Source organism: Pinus tabuliformis, chromosome 9 (assembly GCF_031772625.1).
Source record: "Pinus tabuliformis cultivar Carrire ecotype Pingquan chromosome 9, CPIR1, whole genome shotgun sequence".
NCBI classification, from domain to species: domain Eukaryota; kingdom Viridiplantae; phylum Streptophyta; class Pinopsida; order Pinales; family Pinaceae; genus Pinus; species Pinus tabuliformis.
The window spans coordinates 1,480,462,604-1,480,487,141 of record NC_142307.1 but is presented as its reverse complement, the minus strand read 5'-3'; the positions used below and the strand labels follow the sequence as shown (position 1 = coordinate 1,480,487,141).

Below are 24,538 nucleotides of genomic sequence, written 5' to 3'. Positions count from 1 at the left end.
ATGAGGAAGATGAAGTTTATTCTGCCCAACTCTATACTTTAGAAACAACCATGGGAGGGGGACAATGGGATGAAGATGATTTGATAGAACATACTCCAAATTCCAACTCCCAGTACATTTTCCTTAGAAGAAGTATTAAAGGAAACCCAAAACAACCTTCAAATTGATCTATGCTTAGCCGATTCCAACCCTATCTATGTCAAAACCATATAATTTTTCCCCCGAAGAACTTTTAAAATCAATCCCTCTCTTTCTGTTCTCCAAGAAGAAAAGGTATGCAACATGCAAAAGGAACATCTGGATGCCTTTGCTTGGAGTTACCAAGAAATGAAGGGAGTGCACCCCTCGGTGTGTACTCACCATATTTATATCAAGGAAGGTTGCAAGCTAGTCCGACAACCCCAAAGGAGGATGAATATAGCTCTTAAACATATAGTTAAAGAAGAACTGCAAAAACTGCTAGATGCAGGATTCATTTACCCTATCTCAGATAGTGAGTGGGTCTCTCTTTTGGTGTTGGTTCCAAAGAAAAATGTTAAGTGGAGGATTTGTGTCAATTACAGGGAATTAAACAAAGCCACAAAGAAGGACCATTTCCCTCTACCTTTCATCGACCAAGTACTAGATGGCCTGGCAAGGAAATTTTTTCTCTTTCCTAGATGGATTCAGCGAGTAGAATCAATTCCAGATCAGCTTGAAAGACCAGGATAAAACCACCTTCACTTGTCCTTCGAGTACTTTTTCCTATAGGGTCCTTCCTTTTGGCCTATGCAATGCTCCTGCCACTTTTTAGAGAGCAGTCTTGAGTATCTTTGCCTAGTTAGTCCATGATGCGGTAGAAATATATATGGATGATTTCACACCTTATGGAGGTGATTTCGAGGAGGCTCTGTCCAAATTAGGTAAGGTTCTACACAAATGTGTTGAAATGAACCTGTCTCTCAGTCCTGAGAAATGTGAATTTTCGATGACTGTAGGGACTGTGCTAGGTCATTCAATATCTCAGCAAGGACTACGGGTGGACCCAAACAAAATAGTTGTCATCTAAAGGGTCCCACTTCCACAAAAGTAGAGAGATGTCAGAAGTTTCCTAGGGTTAGCAGGATACTAACAAAGGTTTATAAAAGACTTCAACAAGTTATCTTCTCCTTTATTTGGGTTACTGGCCAAAGACTCTAAGTTTGTATGATCAAAAAGCTGCCAAGAGGCCCTGGACACCTTGAAGGACAAGTTAACCACTGCACCGATTCTCCGAGGCCCAAATTGGGCCCTTCCTTTTCATATTCATGCTAGTGCCTCAAAAAAGCCATAGGAGCAGCCCTAGGCCAGATATATGAGAAATTTCCTTATGCCATTTACTTTATCAGTAAGAATCTATTAAAGGCCGAACTGAACTACATAGTGACAGAAAAGGAGCTCTTGGTTGTTGTGCATTCATTGAACAAATTTAGGCATTATATTACAGGCTATCAAACATTTGTACGTACTGACCATGATGTAATCAAATATTTAATGAATAAACCTGATGTGAATGCCCAAATAGATGGTTACTTTTATTACAATAGTTTGATCTAACTATTGTTGATAAGCCTGGCAAGGAAATTTTTGTTGTAGACTTTTTGTCCAGATTAACTTTGCCTGCAGGTGAGGAGGGAATGGTTGATGATCAGTTGCCAGATGAACACTTATTCACCATCTCAGTTCTCTCTCCATGGTTTGCTGACATAGCAAACTATTTGGTATCTGCATAGTTCCCACCAAATTTTTCCTCCAAGGAGAAGAGCAAGATTGTGAGGAAGAGTACCCCCTTCACTTGGATTGTGGTCAATCTCTTCAAACTAGGCCCAAATAAAATTATGAGAAGGTGTGTCAGGGAGGAGTAAGTCTTTGACATCCTTCTGACCTGTCATGATGGGCCTTGTGGAGGTCACTTTGCAACAAAGAGGACAACATTTAAAGTGTTACAAGCTGGGTATTATTGGCCCACTCTTTATCAAGATGTGAAAATATATACTAGTCAGTGTGATTGGTGCCAAAGGATGGGAAAGAATACTCCAAGAGATGAAATGCCTCTGCAACCTCAAGTGATTTTTGAGCCATTTGACAAGTGGGGCATGGACTTCATTGGACCTATTGACCCTCCTTCCAAGCAAAAGAAGTATATCATTGTGTGCACTGACTATTAGGCTAAGTGGGTTCAAACCAAGGCAATTAACACAACAACAAAGGAGAAGGTGGCTGAGTTCTTAAGGGAGAATGTATTTTACAAATTTGGGTACCCTAGAGAACTGGTCACTGATCAAGGCAGCCAATTTACCTCCAACATGATTGAAGACTTGCTTAGGCAGCACAAGATCAAGCATAGGACCTCCACTCCCTATCACCCACAAGATAATGGGAAAGTGGAGGTAACCAATAGAGCGTTGGATGGCATATTGACCAAAGTGGTTAGCAGCAACAAGAAATATTGGGCAGATAGGCTAGTTGAGGCCACCTCCGCCTATAATACCACCTGGAAGACCACCACTAGATTCACGCCCTATGAGTTGGTCTATGGGAAAAAGGCCCTACTGTCCATTGAATTTGAATATAACACATTGAGGATGGCAACCCAACTAGATCTAGGTCTCAGCAGTGCACAGAAAGAGAGGTTGCTCCAGTTGAATGGTTTAGATGAGTTTAGAATGCAGGCCCTCCTACACATAGAGGTGACTCAACTTCAGAGGAATATCTAGCATGATAAGAACATCAAGGATAAGCAATTTCAAGAAGGTGATTGGGCTTTGTTATATGATTCCAAATATAAATACTTTAAGGGAAAGTTAAGGACAAGATGGTTAGGGCCTTATGTTATAGAGAGATGTCATGATAATGGTTCAGTGCATATCAGAACCATAGATGCAGAGGCCATTCCTTTACTTGTTAATGGGCACAGATTGAAATTTTACAAGAGGCCATTGTCAAAGAAAGAGTTCATTGATGGCATCAATAAAATAGTGATGGCAGTGGAGCAATTTTTAGCTCCTACCTCATCAAGTCACTGAGAAAAGAAAAAAAGAAAAATAAGGACTCAGGTGAAAACCTCCATGAGGCACCTGAGTCCCACTATTGGGCTGAAAACCTCTTGGGGTGGCCCAATGGTGTCAAAAAAAAAAAAGAGAAATAAAAATATGTCTGGGTGAAAACCTCTCTTGAGGCGCCCAGGGCAAGCAGCTAGAATGAAAACCTCTTGGAGTCAGGCTAATTGTTTTCAAAAAAATAAAAAATAAATAAAAATAAAAAAAGAGAAAAGAAAAATCATGAATTTTTTTTGCAGGTTAGCAGGAGGACGACCAAAGAGAAAAGGAGAATCAAAAGGGACCTATTCCACTGAAATTTTTATTTTTCCATCCATTATCTTTCATCATTCCACCATTCCTTTCATTTATTCACTCATTTTCCTCAATTTGCAAGGGTACTCTATTTTCTACAGTTTTCCCTGTAACCCTACAAGATCCCCTGAAAACCTACATGATGATCCAGTAGGAATTACAGTGGCTTTGGAATCCTAAAATGAGTAACCCTAGGGAAAGAAAATTACCTACCCATGTCAAAGAAAAAAAACCTACATAACAACTCCATTACCATACCTCTCTCCACCATGATCACCCCTACATCCATCATAAAAGAAAAAATAATAATACTAATAATAAAAAAAAAAAAATTAAGTTTTCAAAAAAAAATCATAGTCTTCAAGAGAAAACACAGAAGAAAATGAAACAGGGAGAAGAAGGGAATAGCACTTGAGTGTACTTCTCATTATTCACACTCTTAGACCTCCTCTCTATCCATGTCATCATCCTCAAAGTCCCAACAGAAGAAATGATTAAAAATTATGAGGGAGAAGAAGCTACAGGACATCCTGTAGGAAATCTTGTAGTAGCCTATCCCACATAATAAAAATCATGAGTAGCAGCAAGCTCCCAGCATGAAGATCCAAGGGCAGAAAAAACTCCAGAGCAGCACCACCATCATCATCTTCAACACCAGGTACCTGCACATCAAGGGAATCATCAAAGGGCAATAAAAAGGGAAGGAAAAATAACATGCAGCCAACACACGGCAAGCACCTCATGTCTTCAACAAACTGCAGCAAAGTATTAACACCGCAGGTAAGTATCTCGCTTCACTCTCTCATTTTCATAATGTAGTCAAAAGATGTAAAGGTTGTGAGCAAGTTGGTTTATAAGCGAAAGGTGGCTAGTTAACTTGGCCACCTTCATTCAGTCGACAGAGACAAAACAATTGGTCCTCCCACACGTGGTAGTAGTCAAGTCAAAAAAAGAGAGGAGGAGGACGAAAACAGTTAAGGCTACGGATGCCCGAAGTGGGAGTTGATTACAAGGAGAGGGGAATTATGAGGTGGTAGTGGGGACAACTGGTCCAAAAATAGAAAAGAATCGTACCTCGGCTACCAACACACCACCTCACTCAACTCGACCATAAGAAGAAATAATCATTGATCCCCATGTACCCATGAATTCATCTCCTCGTGGCTCATTCTAGAAAAATCACTCTCATACCCAAGCAACCTACAGAAGAGAAATATTCCATCTTGCGCTTACGCAAGACTTCCTACAGGATCACACAGGACTTCCTACAGGATAGCACAAGAATCCTACAGGATACAGTCAAACAGTCTACAGGATTGGTCGAGACAAACACAGGGGTTGGCTAAAACAAACACCATGAGGAGGTAGGCTCTGCATTTCCTTCCATTTTTCCAAGTGAATAGAACTGAAAAATCTCCTAGTTTGAGTGAATTTGATAGCTACGTAAAGGAATCGTCTCCTCAAGCATTTCAGTCATATTTCCTCCTGCATTAAAATTTGTATCAACCACCATTGCTCCTCAAAATTCACCAGAAAAATGACAGGGGGGTTTAATAGAAGGGAGCCCATTAACACTGTGAGGATTCACCAACACCCTCCTGTGTTAGAAATCTTCACGAGGCATAATTGGATGGGGTATTTTGAGAAATTGAGGGTGTATGATGATGAAGTGGCCCAAGATTTTTCTCTCTGCCTCATTCCACTAACCAAAACCCATGCCATTGTTGTGGTGAGAGGCCTCTCGATAGAGCTAACCCCTGAAATCATAAGAAGAATTACCACACTTCCCCTAAGAGTGCCTTGGAGAAAGGAAGACAAGGGAGATAGCCAGACTGCCAAGAAGAAATTCTCTTTAGAGGGAGAGGGGCCCATTGAGGACAAGAATGGAGTAAGGAGAACAAGCCTACCATACCCCTGTAATGAGGTAAGCTACCATCTTATAAAATACATTTCATGTGAAGGTAGGTATAGTTTGGTTTATGGTTATCACTTTAGGCTCCTTGAAGAATTGATATTTGGAGCACAAACACCTCCTCAACACTAGCTCAGCATACCATACTTCCTTCTGCAATCACTGATAGATACAAGCATAAAGTTGCAGGAGGGGAACCCCGTGCAGTTAACCCACCATGGGTTAATTAGAATCAGCATAGAAGATTCCCTCCAAAACCTCATTCCAATGGGATATTTTCAGAGACATGTAGATAGATGAGGATATCAAAGCCCTCACACATGATATTAGCCCTATTGTCAATGAAAAGGATGAAGAAGAGACCGAAACAGATGGAGAAGAAGTAGAAAAGGATGAAGAGGAGGTAGACGAGGATGAAGAGGAAGAGACAGAGGAAGAAGGTGATGATGAAACAGAGGAAGATGTCAAGGAGGACACTGATAAACAAGATGAGGATCTAAAGGGAGAAGAAGAGGGGAAATGCATATGTCAAAAGGGCAATGAAAAATAGGGGGCAAAAGAAAAGGAGGAGTCACCTAGGGTGTCTCTAGAACCCACTGAGAGAGAGGCAACAATTGCCCTCACTGCCCTTAGCACCCCTATCAAACAAAAATGAAAAAGACAAAGGAAAACCCCCTTATACTTCAGAACAAGGAAAAGTACAAGGATAAGGCAGGGAAAACCCCAAACTCCAACCAGGGTTCCCATTATTATTGAGGACTCACCTAAATAGTAGGAGAAGTTGGCTCCTCTTATAAAAACTCAAGGAGAAGGATCCTTAGCACAAACCTCCCCTAAGTCTCCTATCACCTATGTGAGAAGCCCTGTAACCATGTCTACCTCATCCAAAGGAAAAGACATCCTATAGGATACACAACAGGACCTACATGAAGCAGAGGTAGTCCTACAAAAAACTCTGCTAAACCTACAAGAAGCTCAAAAATTGGATGAGGAAAGAAGTAAGCATCCAGAAACAAAGAGAGAGGACCCAGAGCTAAGGGAACCTAGTCCTCAACCTAACCTTGAATCCGACTATAGATTTATTGAGGGGGTCAGGGTCATTCCACAAAAATTTTCCATTCCATTATTGTTCAAGCTTGACAAAGAAAGAGCCATAACTCATACATGGGTGCATATTTCCAAGTCCAAGGGAGTGGAGGACATTGGTCACATGGAGGAGAAGCTCAAAGATATGGGAAGGGAACTAATTAGCTTGAGGGACAAAGAAGCCATAATGAAAAATCAGTTCGAGGTGGAAAATGCATGGTTGAAAGGAAAACTACAAGAAAGAGAGAATCAATTGGCATCCATGGCCAGTCTATCTTTGGAAACAATATAGTGCAAGATGCCAGCTAAGTCCTACGCACTATACCTTAAGAAACAGTGGCTACAATTCCAAATCAATACCCTAGCACAGAGAGGCACCATGTCATTCCAGGATTATAGATAGTTCATTGATCTCTGTGATCAAAGTACATTAGAGGATAGGGCTAAGATGTCTGAGTTCTACTTGAAGAACATGGCTTTGACATATATGAATGTATGGGACTCTAATTCAAAGCTAGGGGATTTATATTTGATGGATTTGGCATCATGGATGAACCATGAGGAAGAAAGGGCTACAGAAATGAAGAGGATATTGGCAAGGGAACAAACATAGCCTCTTATGATCAGAGTTGAGCAGTCCAATCCAATGGTTGTCATTAGCACACATAATTTAATTGCAAATGATCCTCAACTTGCACCCAGGTATCTTGCTACCCAAGAGAAAGAAATTACACATTTTGAGGACATGTTCAAATTGTTAGCTGATGACAGCATGCAATCTTTCCTAAGGAGATGGAATACTTTGCTTTACAGTTTGAATATCAGAGAGTATCACTCTCCTCAAAGGATGACAGAAGCACTGAACAAGACACCCATGTACAAGCAATCCTTTTGAAGGCTCAAAGTCAATTGGATTGGCTTGAGACTCAGTCCACCACTACTCTTGGGGATGTTAGAAGGAAGGAAGGAAGAAGAAGAAAGAAAGCAGTGGGAGGAGGTAGAAAAGAAGGCAAGATTTTATGCACAAGAAGAGGAAACCACAACAGAAGCATGGGATGTCAGGGAGGCCACTAGAGCTATGAAAGACATGGATATTGATTAAGTTGCTCAGAGGATGAGCAACACTTTCAGTAGGGGGTGATGATGAGCCTCATCATTGGGTAATTATATGGGCCTTAATTCACCTCCTAGCTAGTCAAATCAACTCTTCTCACAATTTATTACATGTTTTGATTATATTTTGTTTAATGAGATGAGTTAAAGTGTGATATTATGCCTAATGGAGTAATATGCATTGAATGTAGGTTTGGAAGATAAAATCAAGGAATTTTGGCAAGAATAAGGTTTGAAACTTGAATGGGACAAGGGAGAGAGATTGTAGGAGGTAAATCGTCCTCATTTACTCCTCCCTCATTCAAATATTCCTCCATTAATCACACCAGCTCAGAGTGCAATCAGCCAAGTCATGAAGATCAAAAGGCAGCCGAGCAAGTGATAGACAAAGAGTTAGTTCATCTCGAGTTTGGGAGCCAAGCCTCCCTATATTTAAAGAAGTCATTGGGGAATTTAGTTGTATAAGTAGAGAGGCCTAGAGCCTCATTAGGGTTCGAATTTTAGTTGTAAAAACACTAGCTATTTTTGAGCTCCAGACTTGTGGAAGACATTGATGTAATTTTCTGTTTTGATAATGAAAATGAGATTTTTCTTTATCCAGCACTAGGTTAACTCAGAGGGTTGAAGCTCTTGGGTTAGGGCCCAACCCTAGCAGCAAAGGCTCCTCTTCTTGTATCTGTATGCTTTCCTTAGTTTCATATATTCATGGTTAAATTTCCTTTAGAAGTATTTCATTGCAAGTAATGTAGATTTGATTAGTTGTTTATTAGTTTTCTTCCATTTGTGCTTTACTTCAGTAGTAGGTTAGAAGGGATAAAGGAGCACCACAAAGTTGTCAATAGGTGTCTTGGCCTCACCTCTTCCCTCAAGGATCATGATTTGAGGAAAAGACCCTTATGCAGCCCCAGAAAGATAGATTTCCATTTTCTCCTAAGATTTAGAATTTATTGTACTTGAACTAGCATTTGATCAGTTTTTCAAGTGTAGGATTTAATCACCATCTCTTCCATATTCAGTATTACAGTAGACCTCATCCAGGATTCCATTTTATTCAGCAATTTTCTTCATGCATGAATTAGATAGCTAGTTCATTAAATTATGCTTTTCTAGCTTGTTAGAATTCTTCTTGTTTACATGAATTTTTGGAAATTATAAATGTTTGATGCAGAGCAGGTGCTTCAGAAATATAAAGAGATCTCATAGCAGGAAACCACCTTCCAACTTCATCCATCCATAATCATTCCTTGCTTTCACCAAGACCTTCACCAATCTCATCATTTTACATAGAAATTCCTCCAAGCATGTTGAGCAAATCCAACCATCTCCTAACCTTGGTTTTGAGTTTTAAGTGATCCTAGGCATTTTATCACTCCATTCCACCCATCCACCACCTTTCCTAAGCCTTCCATCACCTCCAGAAACCATTGTTTTTCTCTCAGTTGTATCTTGTAGAAATATAGGGAATCTTGTAGGTTTCTAGTACATCCTGTAGGTTTTCCTATAACGGCCTGTTTTGAGGCAAAATTGAGGGAAAACCTCTAAGAAGCCACACCAGGTCACCCAAGGGTCTCCTGAACCTTCCAACCATCTCCTAAACCTCCCAACCATCCACCATCATCACTAAGCCACTTGCCACATCACCAAAATATATTAGTGTTTACACTTGATTTTCCATAAAAAAAATAAAAAGAACAAAATAGATTTATTTCAGTTCTTTACATGCATAGTGGTGATGTTTGATGTCTTGAACTTCCATTATTTAGATAGTAGCATTTCATACATGTTAGCTTGGCATTCTTGTAAAGCATAGTTTCTCAGCAGTTAGTTAGAGAATGGTGTGTTTTTAGCATAGGATTTCAATCATTTCCTTATTTATAGTAGACAAGATTTCTCCTAGAGTATACTTCTCTTTCTTTCATCAACAATCAAGCTTCTTCTGAATCCATAGAATTCTGGCTTGAAAACCCTAGTGGTCTCTCGCAAGTTGAACAGTGACAAAAGGCAAAACCATCACTTTTACTTGTGTATACAGAACTGTCACCTCCAAGTTTGTACAAGCCCCGGGTTGATAAAGTAAAGTTGGTAGCTCCAATAGTTGCAGCATTCTTGCTGCAATACTAGTGCTCATCACTAGTTGATAGTGTAACTCTAGTTAAGAGTTGAAGGGGTCATACATAACCACTTGTAGGCTATTGAGTCATGTTATAACCAATCCATTGGGAGAAAAAGGGTTCCATTCTATTTGAGTTCATTTTGTTCCATATATGAGTAGAGTAGTCGAGAGTGGATAGGGAGAGATAAAATAAAGAGGGTTTGTGCATTGTAGCATCTCATGGGCCACAAATATCACTTCTTTTTACTTGCATCCATTTCGATTGAGAGAAAGAGAGAGAAGAGAAGCATCACCTTCCCTTTGGGTTTTCTCCTGAAAGGGCTTCCAAAGTCGCATCTTGTGTTATTATGGTTGTGAATGATTTTATTTATTTCTATTCTCTCTTTTATGTATTTTCTATAATACATGCATAAAAATAAGAACTTAATAAATATATGTCTAAGGAAAATAACCAGCATAGTATATATTTCATATTTTTAGTATAAATTTCCTAGATATGTTGTGATAAACTTTCCAGTAGAATATCCATGACAGTTTACAAATCATATCTGTATTAGAGCAGGTTTATTTAGGTATATTGTGGGGATTTATAGGAGGTCCATATTGGCTAATCCAAAAGTCATAAAACCCCATCCATGGTTGACAAATCTATTTAAAAACCTCAAGATCCTGTAGAGGACAAGTTTGCATGGTTGGAAGCACAAATTTCATATATAAACCAATATAATGTGAGATTACCCATGGTGACCTTGACTAATAAGTTGGGGCTATTCATAGAATATGGAGGTTCTAACATGGAGGTCGAATCAAAAGGGACATCAACAGATCAGAAGAACCACATATGGAACCTAAGAAAGAACCCAAAATGGAAAAAACTAGTTTTAGTGTTGTGAACCATTCATGGTCCCTATTCAAAATGGAGGTGAAGGTCAACATCAATCCATATCAAGGTGATATTAACGATTTAAAGTTAAATCACATGTTTTAATAAATAGAAGTATATTTTAGTGTTCATAATATAGAGGAAGAATCGTGCCTTGACCTAGTGGGAAAGTCAGAGGGATTCCTTGAGGTTGGAGGGAGATCCTCCAGTCACTAAGTGGGAGAATTTAAAAACTCTTAGATTGGTATAGTTTAACCCTATTGGGTATGTAGAGGATGAGTGGATCTAGTGGCATTACTTCAAGTAGAGATAAGGTAAAGGTGTACAAGAGTATGCCACATAAATTAGAAAGATGATCATAAAGTTGGATATCTCACCAAAGAACTTATACATACTCCTCAAGTATTTGGGGGATATACACTAGGGAAAAAATTAGGGGTGAAATTTCACTAACTAGATAATTTTTGGACATTTTTTGAAAACAATATTCACTCATTTGGTTAAAAATTCACCAATTTTTTACATATATATGATTAAATGGATAATATTCATCAAAATTTTATCATTTTTAATACATGTTTTTTATAGAATAACATCTTATATGTATGACTTTTTAGGTTTTAACCCCATACAAAAATTACCTACATATGAATTCTAAAAACAGAAAATAAACAATGGCGAGAGAATAACGAATAAAACAAATATACACAGACATTTTCCCCTGGATCCCAAAACCGGGACTACCAGATTGATTTTTCACTGCATTGCCCTCTGAAATCAACTCCCCCAACCGCCTTTCTGTCATCACTTTGCACCCTTAGATCCTTTTTTAGACGATTGGATTATCCTCAACCATTTATTTGAATTGGTTGGGACTCACTTGACCAGTTCTTGCTTTGCCTTCATGCAACTGCATCACCCAGAAACACTTTGATAACAACACAATTTCGAACTCTAGATTAGTGCAAGACCTTTCTAGCGGTCGGCCACAGCGGCACAACCAGACTAGATCACAGAGAAGCAAGATCATCCAAGGTTTATTGGTGGGTGACCCCTTCCATACAACATCTGGTGTAAATACTCCCCTCACTCCTCTTTTGGACACCATTCTATTTAATTTCTAAACAAGGGTTTTATTTAGCTGGTCGAATTCACGCTGTAATGAGGCTAGCTTGCTCCTCTCATAGACATTCTAAACAAGGGTTTCATTCAACCGGGCGAATTCATGGCGTAATGAGACCAACCCGCAAGGAGGTAAGGGTTTCATTTAATTTTGTTATTGTGAATGTGGTGTCTAGATTCCATATTGATCCATACCATGGGGATTATACAAGTGGACAAATTGCTAACTTTTTTTTAGAGGTCCCAAACTTGAAAGAAGTACAGAAATCTGGTTAGTGGTGTTGATATACTTGATTTACAGATATGTCAGTATTATGATCATTTTTACTTGTTTTGGTTTGGGAAAGCTGGGAAAATCTAATGTGCCTTTGTTTTTTTTTGTGAGCGGGTTAAAACTATGCCCTTAGCTATTGAATAAAGTGTCAATGGGATTGAAGACAAAAGGCTTGGATGTATAGACATTTTATTTCATTTGTAAATGAGGGTTTCATTCAGCCGGGAGAATTCACAGTGTAACGAGACTAGCCCGTAAGGAGGTAAGGGTTTCATTTAATTTTATTATTGTGAATGTGGTGTCTCGATTGCATATTGATCTTCTAAACAAGGGTTTTATTCAACTGGCCGAATTCACGGTGTAATGGGGCTAGCCTGCTCCTCTCATAGACATTCTAAACAAGGGTTTCATTCAGCCAGGCGAATTCACGGCGTAACGAGACCAGCCCACAAGGAGGTAAGGGTTTCATTTAATTTTATTATTGTGAATGTGGTGTTTGGATTCCATATTGATCCATACCATGGGGATTCTACAAGTGAACAAATTGCTGACTTTTTTTAGAGGTGCCAAACTTGAAAAAGTACTAGAATTTGGTTAGTGGTGTTGATATACCATATTTGTTCGTTCACTTTTATTTGGGGTTTTTCCGACCAGAGGATCTATAACTGGACAATCTGCGATTGGATCTGCCAGGGATGGAATGGGTTCTTCTTATTATGGATCAAAAAAGGGAACTGGCTATGACTGCACTTGAACTTAAACTACCTGTGCTTCCTTTTATACAACTTGGACTCCCTCATCCTCTTTGTCTACACCTTCAACGCCCATCAATTTCACTCACCATGACATGGACATGGCCCAGGTCAGTCTCTTTGCATCACCTTTAGCCGCCTTAGCCACACCCAATCTGCTCAGACAGTAAAACCTGGTAAGTAGACTTGTGACTGACTAGCCCTAATTACTAATCTAATTTGTTTACGAATACCTAGTGCTTAAAAATAAATAGAAGCCAACTAATGTCCAATTGCAATGGGTGTTGTAGTGCCCCTTCAATTCAAATGAGAGTTTTCTCTTCTGAGTTTTCTAGAGAAGAGGAATGACACAATACAGCGAAGGAGTCCTTATGCTATACATGATTGAAAGTAATATAGTTACATGTCATCATTTTGCAAACTTGTCTAGCTTCTCGGAAATGGTAACCTGCAAATTTTGTATTGTTAGGTTTACAGATGTTGTGTGATGAACTTGTCTCACACAATGAATTTGTTTATACACATTATTTGAGAGGTTGTAACATGTTAAGATCATGAAGAGGAACAGTTTGGTCCCTCTTCAGTCCAGTTTACAAATATAATTGAAAATGAACTTCTTGGACTCCCTCATCCTCTTCGTCTACAGCTTCAACGCCCATCAATTTCGCTCACCATGACATGGACATGACCTAGGTCAGTCTCTCCGCATCACCTGTAGCAATCCGTAGCCACACCCAATCTGCTCAGATAGTAAAACCTCATAACTAGACTTGTGACTGACTAGCCATGATTACTAATCTAATTTGTTTACGAATACCTAGTGCTTAAAAATAAAAAGAATCCACCTAATGTCCAATTGCAATGGGTGTTGCAATGCCCCTTCAAGTCAAACGAGAGTTTTCTCTTCTGAGGTTTCTATAGAAGAGGAATGATAGAATATAACGAAAGAGTCCTTATGGTAGACATGATTGAAAGTAATATAGTTACATGTCATCATGTTGCAAACTTGTCTAGCTTCTAAAAAATGGTAACCTGCAAATTTTGTCTTGTTAGGCTTACAAATGTTGTGTGATGAACTTGTCTCACACTCAATGAATTTTTTTATACACATTATTTGAGAGCTTGTAACATGTTAAGATCATGAAGAGGAACAATTTGGTCCCTCTTGAGTCCCGTTTACAAATACAATTGAAAATGAACGTCTTTTCTCAGAACGTTTTCATTTTCTTACCGGCCAGCCTGTGTGTTACTCAATAAATCATCATTAGAATATAGATTTTTTTTCAAATAATAGTGAGTAAAGTGTATTTTAATTTTGTTAGGACTTAAACTAGTAGAACCTCTCAATCTGGCTTAGGTGCTTCCTTTTGCAGCGGAATCTGATTTCAGGTTTTTATCCCCTTTTGCACTGAGGGGAAATAAGTTGTTGAGGCAATGACATGTGGTCTTCCTACATTTGCAATATGTAATGGAGGTCCTGCTGAAATTATTGTGAATGGGATGTCTGGATTCCATATTGATCCCCATACCATGGGGATTCTACAAGTGAACAGATTGCTGATTTTTTGAGAGGTGCAAGACAAATCCCACCTACTGGAACAAGATCTTTGATGCTAGTCTATAGCGTATCTATGAAAAGTAAGTTTAGGGCCAGATTTCATTTTTCATATAAACTTTTTCATTTTTCATATGGTTCCATAGATCGTACATGGCCTTATGAGGATGTAAATGAAAATATTCAATTAAATTCAACTATATGCATCCATCTATACAAGTTGATATTGGGAATGGGTCTAATGTGCTTTTGTTTGTTTTTGTGGGCAGGTTAAAACTATGCCCTTAGCTGTTGAAGAAAGTGTCGATGGGATTCAAGATAAAAGTGCAGAATTTCTTGGGGGAGATATACCCATATGATTCCAACTAAGTGAAAATTGATCTATTAGTTGCTCCATGCAGGTTACTCATGTCAGCTGCTTAACATATTTCTTGGGGGAGATATACCCATATGATTCCAACTAAGTGAAAATTGATCTATTAGTTGCTCCATGCAGGTTACTCATGTCAGCTGCTTAACATCCTATTTGTTCGTTCACTTTTATTTGGGGTTTTTCTATTACCAGGTTCACCAATTGAACCTCTCTTTTTTAGAACATAAAAATCTATTTATATTTAATCCAATGATGCAACATTCCATTACTTAATGGATCCATACATCACATATACATTTTCAAGAATAATATCTTTGAGAATAATGAAATCCAACTCTAAATCTAGATTTTGCTATAAAAGAGACACATCAAGTTGAGCATTTCACTCTATGGAAGCATAATTACACTAAGATCTAAGAAAGATGAAACATAGCATATATGTAGAACTATTACACTATCTGACATGGAAAGCCTCTCAAAATCTAATTAAATAGGGATTAGGAAAAATGCCCAAGGCAGTGTGTGAAAAGATGAAAATCAATTAGAGTATGTAATCCTAAAACATTTATTAAAAAAACTTATAAGTACAAGGTTAATCAACAAATCCCATTTTTGTTATATCTCCAATTTTTGGTTAAAGATTAAAATTATTCATTTTCATAAAATGAGAAAAACACAATTCAACTTAAACCAAATATTTAAAAAACACTATAAATTATTTAACAACATAAATGATGCTATATACAATCACTCTCCATGCAAAAAAAATAAAGCAAAATTAGAATCCTCTCCCAGACAATCTATCTGCAAGATGACTTTAAAACACATTTTAGATAACCATTGTAAATTTGGTGAACCTGCCACCAAAAAATGGTAACAAAATTTAATAAATCCTTATTATAGATACAAATTTTGCATGCCACCAATATAGGCGGCGGAGTTAAAAACTTTGAACAACCATTTCCCAAAGTCCCACTCGTTCGGCTCCACTAAAAAAACTAAAAGCTCTCTCATAAGTCTTCTTGTTGATTCCAGCCTGTTGCCAATGAGTGTGGCTTAAACCCGTTTTGATTGATCTTGAGAAGGAATTTCTGAAATTATGATATGGTGTTAGGGCTTGTTAACGCATCCATCAGAATACATACCACAAGACAAATGCATTGCTAATGAAATAAACTTAATTTCAATTTCAATTTTTCCCAATACAATACAGAGCTAATGACATTAACCATACAAAGGAACAATTATTACTAACATATTTCAATTTTTAAATTTTGAAATTTACCTGTGACCAAAGTACTTCACAGAAGATCAATCGAGTATAACTTGGATAGTCGAGAGAAAGAATTGTTATCTCCCCACTAAGACTCATTTCCAGCCTTTTAATAGTGCTGCAACTTCAGCTTTGACACTGTTGCTTGAAAAAAAATAATGATTTGCTTTATACGAGTTTATGCACTCTCCATAACTTGTTCACATTTTACCTCCAGCTCTAGCTTGCCTTCCCCAAGATGGAGAAAAGTTCAGTGTTGCTCAGGAGGATTGCATGATTGTAAATGCCTGGAAACCCTCAAACCATATTCCTCATCGCTTAATCAAATCACTGCAATAATGTAGATCAAGACTTACAAAGCAGGCAACCTGCAAGCTACACTGTTTTCTTTTTCATAAAGAAGCCATCGGTATAATACAATGAAACCTTGAAACTCTTTCAACCCCTTCTATTGCCAGCACAACCATCCACACCATATTGATCTAGTAATTGTACAAGTCTATTTCTGGACAGAGGCTGCAAAGGGACCAGATAATATAGATAACAAACATATATCAGAATTTGGATGCATTGTTAACAAATATCCAATATCATTCAGAAATAAATAAAATGGGATGCACATCCAACATGAAAATGCATACCTTTGCTTGAAAATCATCAACACCGGCCTCAAAGAAGAGGTCTTTATGAGATTGCAAGGTATTTGTTGTAAGTGCAACAAAGGGTGTTTTGATTCCCATTGATCTCAGTTGCCTTGTTGCCTGAAATTAAAGCATTCATTTCGGTGATAAGAATGAACCCAAAGTTTTAGAAACTGAGATGGTTGAGATGATTAATTCAGTAGCACAGAAAAAATAAAACAAAATTTCAAAATTATAAGTTTTAAAGATTTAAAAGTTGTATACCTCATGCCCATCCATAACAGGCATCTCTTTGTCCATTAACACAAGATCATATGTTCTGCCCTGCTTGAAATAGTCCATTGCTACCTTCCCATTCTCAGCTTCTTCATAGTAAAGATTAAGGCTTTGAAGCACCCTCCTGAAAATTATCTGAGGTTGATTCAGTGAAAAATAATGAATGAGATCTCAGCAGCAAGCTCTAGGTAAATTAACCATGTATGGCCACAAGCAGTATCCTAAAACCAAACAATGATTTAGTCCTGATATAACTTACTCTGTTGATTTGTGTGTCTTCCACGAGCAAGATTCGTCTAGGGGAGCTCCAAGAATCTTGAGAAATCATCGAGCTTTTTGACTTCATAGTTCTAACTTTCTGACTTCTGGTTTCAGTCTGAGATGAAATGTGGATATCATCCCAAATAATGCACGTTGATCTGCAATCCACTATATCAAATTTGAAAACAAATGAAACCCATCTCAACGAGGGCAAACGATTTGAATGTGATCTAAATAAATGAAAACCCAATTAAGTTAAAACAATTGACACCAATTTCAATCAAACAAAAGGGACTTTAGTGCAATCCAAACAAATGAAGAAATATCACTAAAGTTACCTCTTGTATTGAATCCTTTAGAGAATTGGGTTTCTTGAGCTCTTTGGCCTACATCTTCTTCCTACAAACCCTCACAATAAGACCATGTCCTCCTACACTTCCAAACCATCCCTAAAATAGCCAAACAAGCCACCAGCACAACACCCATTATCTGCAAGACTCAGTTCAACCCTGTTCTCAAAAAGTACAGACTGTCTTCACCCTCTCTCCCATTTAGGTGTTGAGCACTCAAACACAGATGTTGAGATACAACCATCTGAATAAACCCAAAATATTACAGATTGTGAAGAAGCTAGGAACCCAAAAACTGACTCTCTTCTTTTGTGGGGTATATGGTAACGGTAATGTTAAGTTTAATTTTATAATTAAAAAATTATTAATTCTAAACTGTAATTTCAAAATAAATTAGGGCATTAATATAGTAATGTGTCTCTGCTTTTAAATTATATATATATATATATATATATATATATAAAATACAAAAATAAAATGTATTATGATTTTGTTTAATTAATCATAACAAACTTTAACATAAAAATTAAAACATTTTTCTTATTAAATAAAACTGCACATTTTAAAATTCTATAGAGAACATAATAATACAATAAAAATCCATACTTTAAAACCATAGATTTAATGAAAACCTAATATGTAGTTTAAAATGATTTACTTGTGCAAAAAAACTAGATAACTACATATTTTAAAATTATAGATTTAATGAAAAATTAACATGTAGTTTAAAAGGTAGTTGTTTTTAGTGCGTTTTTTTGGATTTTCTGGTGCCAAAATCTGGCAGGAAAATTTGAGGTGAAATTTTGATTTGTGTTATTTAAACTGGTTTTTTGACTGTATATATGGATTCAGTGCCCTAAAAAACCACTACGGCATTGTGCAGATATTATCCATCAAACTTGTGATTTAAATAAATTCCTACTGGATTTTAGAGAAATTAGAGTAGACAAAACTCACCAAAAAGGCTTCCAAAAATTGCACTAAAAACAACTAAGTTTAAAGTACAATAACACTACATACTTTAAAACAATAAATTTAATGAAAAATTGAAACAAATCTTAATATAATTCTTCATCGATTTATTGTATTTCCCTTCAATTCTGCTTCATTAAACCGCGTTAATAACATTAAAAAAAAACAATACCCCATGAGCAGATTTATTCAGAATATGGAGAGAAAAGCTTTCATTGAGATTGTGTCCTCGTAGGGTCATCACAAGCCTACTTTCCAGGTCTTTATATTATTCTTTGGCATGGGAAGAAATATTGATTGAATGATCTTGGACATTGTAAATATATAATTTTGAAACATTACACTAAAATGATGTGTATAGATTGCATCGATTTTACAAGACACTTCAAGCTACTAGTTCCTTTTCTATTGCCTTACGGTGTTTTCTTTGCAACATCTGAAGCAAATGCTAGTTATATTCCTTTCAATGTTACAGTACATATATATACATGCTGAAGCATCCATAAACCCCAATCCATTAACCCTATATTAGAACATAAATGTATTTCCCTTGACTATATCTACAAAATACCATGGACCGAAAACCATCGTGCCCAAAACCATGTGCGAAATCCATGCACAAAACCATAGGTAGGTCCGGCCACCTAATCTAGGGTCCAAAAAAAAATTCCCTGGGGCACTGCCCTAGACCCTGTAGAATATAACACAACCGAACATTCTCCCACTTGTCGTTTTCTTTCCACAAGAGAGTTTGGTCATTGATCCACCCCTGCAATTCCCATTGTTTCTCTACACCAAGAGAACTTCTCAAAGCTCACAAATTTTGTCCATGCATCTATAGTATTCTTCAAAGTCTCCACCTTTACCAGCAAAACCTTTTTGTCTTCTACTATATCCCGCACAAAGTGATATTGAACATTAATGTGCTTTGTCTTTGAATGAAAAGAAGGATTCCTTTCCAAGAAAATTGCACTTTGGTTGTCACAGTCTATCCTTATAGCTCGTTGTACTAAACCCATAATTGAACACAATCTCTGTAACCAAATTGCTTCCTTTCTTGCATGAGTGGCTGCCATGTATTCTTCCTCCATACTTGACTGTGCCACTACAAATTGTCTCTTACTCATCCAACTGACTACACCTCCAAATAGGTTAAACACATACCCACTTGTAGATCTTCTCTGATCCAGATCTCTAGCCCAATCTGCATCAACAAATCCATGGATTTCCAAAACTTTGTTCATTCCTGGTCTTCCTTGGTAGCACAAACCATTATTATTAGTGCCACGCAAATACGTGAAAACCCACTTCACTATTGTCCAATTCTCCTTCCTTGGTTTTGACATAAACCTGCTCAATACTCCCACTACATGTGAAATTTCTAGTCTAGTACATACCATCTCTTACATCAGGCTACTAAATGCACTTGCATATGGAACATGGGACATGTCCTCTTCCTCTTTTTGTGTCTTGGGACACTGTTCAGTACATAACTTTGCACCTACAAGAATAGGAACCTTCACCAATTTACTATCCTGCATATTAAACCTCTACAGTGTTGTCTCAACATACTTCCTCTGGTTTAAACAAAGCTTTCTCTTTGCTCGATCTCATTTAATTTTCATGCCCAAAATATAGTTTGCAGCACCAAGATCTTTCATGTCAAATTTGCAGGACAATTGGGTCGTCAAATCCTGGATAATTTCTTTGTCATTTCTGACCAACAACATATCATCCACATACAAGATCAGATGAATAACATGGTCACCAATTAATTTAAAATACACACAGTGATCTGCTTTACTTCTAGTGAAGCCAAGTCCCCATATAAATGTATCAAATTTCTGATACCACGTCCTTGGTGACTATTTTAACCCATACAGAGATTTTTTTAACTTGCATACTAGTTCTTTCTTACCCTTCACGACAAAGCTTTCAGGTTGCTTCATGTAGATCTCCTCTTCCCGATCCCCATGAAGAAATGTTGTTTTCACATCCATCTGTTCTACCTCAAAATCAAAAGTAGCAGCAACAGATAAAAGTAATCTAATAGAAGCTACTTTGGTAACAGGAGAAAAAATATCACCAAAATAAATTCCCGACACCTAGGAATAACCTTTTTCTACCAACCGAGCTTTATATTTCTTCACATTTCCTTTTGCATTCGTCTTCTTCTTGAACACCCATTTGCTCCCAATGGGTTTCCTTCTAGCTGGAAACTCCACCAGATCGCAAGCCTCATTTTTTTGCAAAGATGTCATCCATGGCCTCTTTCCAGAGTTTTCCATCCTCTGAATCTACTGCTTCCTTAACAATTCTAGGATCATCATCAGTAATGGATAACTTGCAAAACTTGAACAGAAATCAGATGGACTATACCTTTCTATTTTCCTTCTATCTTGAACTCATCTTCTCACAACCGGAGTTTGTGGCTCTTCATCTTCTAATTCCTCTTTTGCTGTAGAATCTTCCTCCTTTAGCTCAAACTCTATCTTCTCAGGTTCCTTTAGTAGGACTTCATGTTTAATAACATTTTTCACCTCTCTAAACATCACATCTCAGCTTTACACAACCTTCCTTGTTATTGGGTTCCAAAGCTTATAACCTTTTAAACCATCCTTATACCCAATAAAGATGCACTTTTCATATTTACTATCCAACTTTGTTCTTTTCTCCTTTGGAACATGTACATATGCATCACATCCAAATACCCTCAGATGCGAAAGAGAGGGTTTCTTCCTAGTTCACACCTCTTGTGGAATCTTATTCTCCAACGCTAATGAAGGTGATCTGTTGACCAGGTAACATGTAGTCTGTTGGCATTATGATACATATGTTGTACTTGATGGCAACCCACTCATCTCAGAAAATAAATTATAGTGTAGAGAAAAGTTCACGCACTTTTATGCAGAGAAAAGTTTATTTCATGTAGAGAAAAGTTCACGCACTTATATGCAGAGAAAAGTTTATTTCATGTAGAGAAAAATTTCACGCACTTTCATGTAAGGAAAAGCGTGTATATGTTGGAGAACTTACCTTTGGTCCATGGTAGTTAGTCCTTGGTATTTGAACCTATGGTACCTCGTCAAAAGTGTTGATCTCACGCAATTTCATGGTTGGTTCATGGTATTAGTCCGATAGTTTTGATCCTATGGTTTTGGCTCGTGGTATTGATCCATGATTTGAGGAAGAGCTTGCCTATATAAAGCAAAGGAGATCATTTGGCTTGTGTAGTTTTTGGGTTGAACATCTTATGGGAGCTAGATCTGAAATACTATGATCTCTTGGGAGTAATGTCTAGATCTAAATAAGGCGCAGTGCGGAGACGCCACAGAGGCGCCATAGAAGGCGCAGTGCGGAGACGCCACAGAGGCGCCATAGAAGGCGCAGTGCGGAGACGCCATAGAGGCGCCACAGAAGGCACAGTGCGGAGGCGCCACAGAAGGCGCAGTGCGGAGATGCCACAGAGGAGCCACAGAAGGCGCAGTGCGGAGGCGCCACAGAAGGCGCAGTGCGGAGGCGCCACAGAAGGCACAGTGCAGAGGCGCCACAGAAGGTGCAGTGCGGAGGCACCACAGAAGGCGCAGTGCGGAGGCGCCACAGAAGGCGCAGGTGCGGTGGTCGCGGCGCCACAGAAGGCGCAGGTGCGGAGGTAGTACAGATATCCGCAGATCTATACCAGTGAAGTTGCGGTCCCTGCTTGAAATTTGTTTTAACTGCCTTTGACTATTCTACAGGGTTTTGGGTGCATAACTGATGTTTGGTTACTGGTATTGAGTTCAGATAGCAGCATGATTAATGACTTATCTTTATGTACTAGATCTGGTTGATAACTCTCATAATATCATTGTATGTGTATGGATCTGGTGATTGGGTGATTCAGAAGATTGTTTGATTATGTGCTTCAATGTTGTTGTTGGGTCCAGTATGAAAATTGGATGAAACGTAGCCTTTCAGATTATGTGTTGTGCTTCAGTGTATCCAGTATGAAAATTGATGAAACGTGGTACCTGGAGGAGAGAAGATTGTAGGCCGGCGCCTACGTACTAGTATCTAAGCTAGTACAAGAGCTAAAGGAAATCTTTGGAGCATTGTAGCAGGTAGTAGCCTGTGTACTAGTAAATGGATCGGCTAGTACAAGAGCAAAGGGGGTTGTAGCTCCCGTACTGGTATAAGACTGCACCAGTACAAATATTGTAAAAGGATTTTCTTATTAAGAAGAAGATTGAGATGACTTGCAGCAGGTGGTTTTCTCCCGCATTGGGTTTCCACCTTATATCATGGTGTTCATGTGTGTGCCTTATGTGTGATGATCTATTCTATGTTACTGCATCTGTTAATTGATAATATGGTTGATAATGTTCTAATGCACTCATTGAAGATCAATTAACTTAATCATAAGAAGTTGTGGAAGTAGCATGTATGAATTTGATTATGGAAATGGAAAAAGTTTTATTAATGTGATAATACTGATTCACCCCCCCCTCTCAGTATTATTTCCAACAATTGGTATCATAGCAGGTCCTTTGATAGAAGCTTGATCGCTTGAAGGAGATCCGTGGAACAATGGGAAAGAAGCTTAAGAAGAAAGCATCTAAGAAAAAGAAGTCATCTCAGAAGAACTATGATAGTGGAAGAATCGATTGGGGATTAGGTATAAGAAGCTCTTCAGATTCAGAATCATTATCAGGTATGAATATATTATCCTCTGATGTTCCAGCTATCTTTCCTTTTGGAAGAGATGAAAGTGATAGCGAAACTACTGAATTTGCTCTTATGGGTGAACAAGAAAGATATCAAATAGAGGCAGAATTTAAAAGGCTGACAGACAAAATTAGAGATCAACAAGATCTATTGAACAAAAGGAAATGTGATTTCAAAGAAGAAGCTACCAAACTAAAGGTCCAACTAGAAGAAGGAAACAAGGTAAGAAAGCTACTCAAGGACAAGGAAGACCAATGTCAAAAATTGTAGCATGAAGTGACATCATTAAGAAAAGAAGTCAACGAAAGAAGCACAACCATCAAGAAACTCAAAGATAGATCCAGCTACTATGAAAATATTGAAGCTACAATCCTCTCACTAAAAGGAGATCTTGAAGAATCAAAGAAGCAGAATACAGATCTACTCCAAGCTATTGCAAAACAAGAAAACGAAGTCACCAGCTTAAAATCTCAACTAGAATGTGCCTTCCGAGTTCGTCAAATGCAACAGGATCTGAATGAAGAACAAGAAAAGGAGATTCTCAAACTAAGGGAACAAATGGGAGAAGGAAGGAAAGCTGAAGAAGATTTGAAAAAGCAATCTCTTGAAAAGGAAGAACAACTTCAGGTTGAGGTAAATATCTTGAAAGGTAAACTAGAAGAAAAGGATAAGCTTTTACGATTTCAAGATAGTTCTAAAGTCTTGGATGATATTCTTAGTAGTCAAAGGTCTCCTGCTATAAAGACTGGTCTTGGTTTCCATGAATCTGTTGAAGGTGAATCTAGTTCACAAGGTGAGGCAAGGAACTCTAAAGAGAAATCTAAAGTGATCAACGAAGAAATGAAAGATCCATCTCATCATCAACCAAGGAAAGAGATTCCTCAAAGAAAATCCTTTACTCCTCCTATGAATAATGTTGAATGTTATGTATGTCATAATCTTGGACATGTTGCAGCTAGATGTAGAAGAAGAAGAGTTCAAGACCATTATGCAGAAAGGTCATCTCAATCAAGGTACTTTTATGGATATTGCTTTGCTTGCAATATGTTTGGTCAGAAAGCTGCTGATTGTTACAGGAGGAATATGAAACATGTAAGATGTTATGCATGTGACAAGCTTGGACATATAGCTAAGGAATGCAGGAACAAAGTGTGGGCACCATATCAAAAGGAGAAAATGTCATCATCACGCTTGAAGATATGGAGGAAAAAGGAAGTACAGTCAGAAAAAGGCGGCACAACACAACGTACAGACAAACTAGAATCAGAGGGAGATGAAAGTACAAAACTTCAGTGTCCTGAATCTCATATGCAAACTCCATGAAGGAAAGTCGCGTATATACGCGAGTTCGATACTGCACAATCGCGTATATGATTGTTTGAAGAAAGGCAATAAGAAAAGTGAAGTTGATCTATGAAGTATGATCTCTCGAGCATAAAATCAGATCTGAGTATCTGATAGATGGCACTCGTTTAGGGGGAGCATATGTTCTTAATGCATTGTTGGC

General features: G+C 37.9%; 1 protein-coding gene across 1 annotated transcript; it reads right to left on the bottom strand.

Annotated features, from left to right (window-relative positions):
* Window positions 1-16,347: 16,347 nt before the first annotated feature.
* On the bottom strand, window positions 16,348-16,863 carry LOC149154215 (two-component response regulator ORR41-like). The gene is made up of 2 exons (XM_089446121.1): window positions 16,733-16,863; window positions 16,348-16,588 (listed from the first exon to the last, which is right to left on the bottom strand). The coding sequence occupies exons 1-2, from the start codon at window positions 16,808-16,810 to the stop codon at window positions 16,418-16,420; spliced, it is 249 nt and encodes an 82-aa protein (XP_089302247.1). The 5' UTR covers window positions 16,811-16,863; the 3' UTR covers window positions 16,348-16,417.
* Window positions 16,864-24,538: the final 7,675 nt, after the last annotated feature.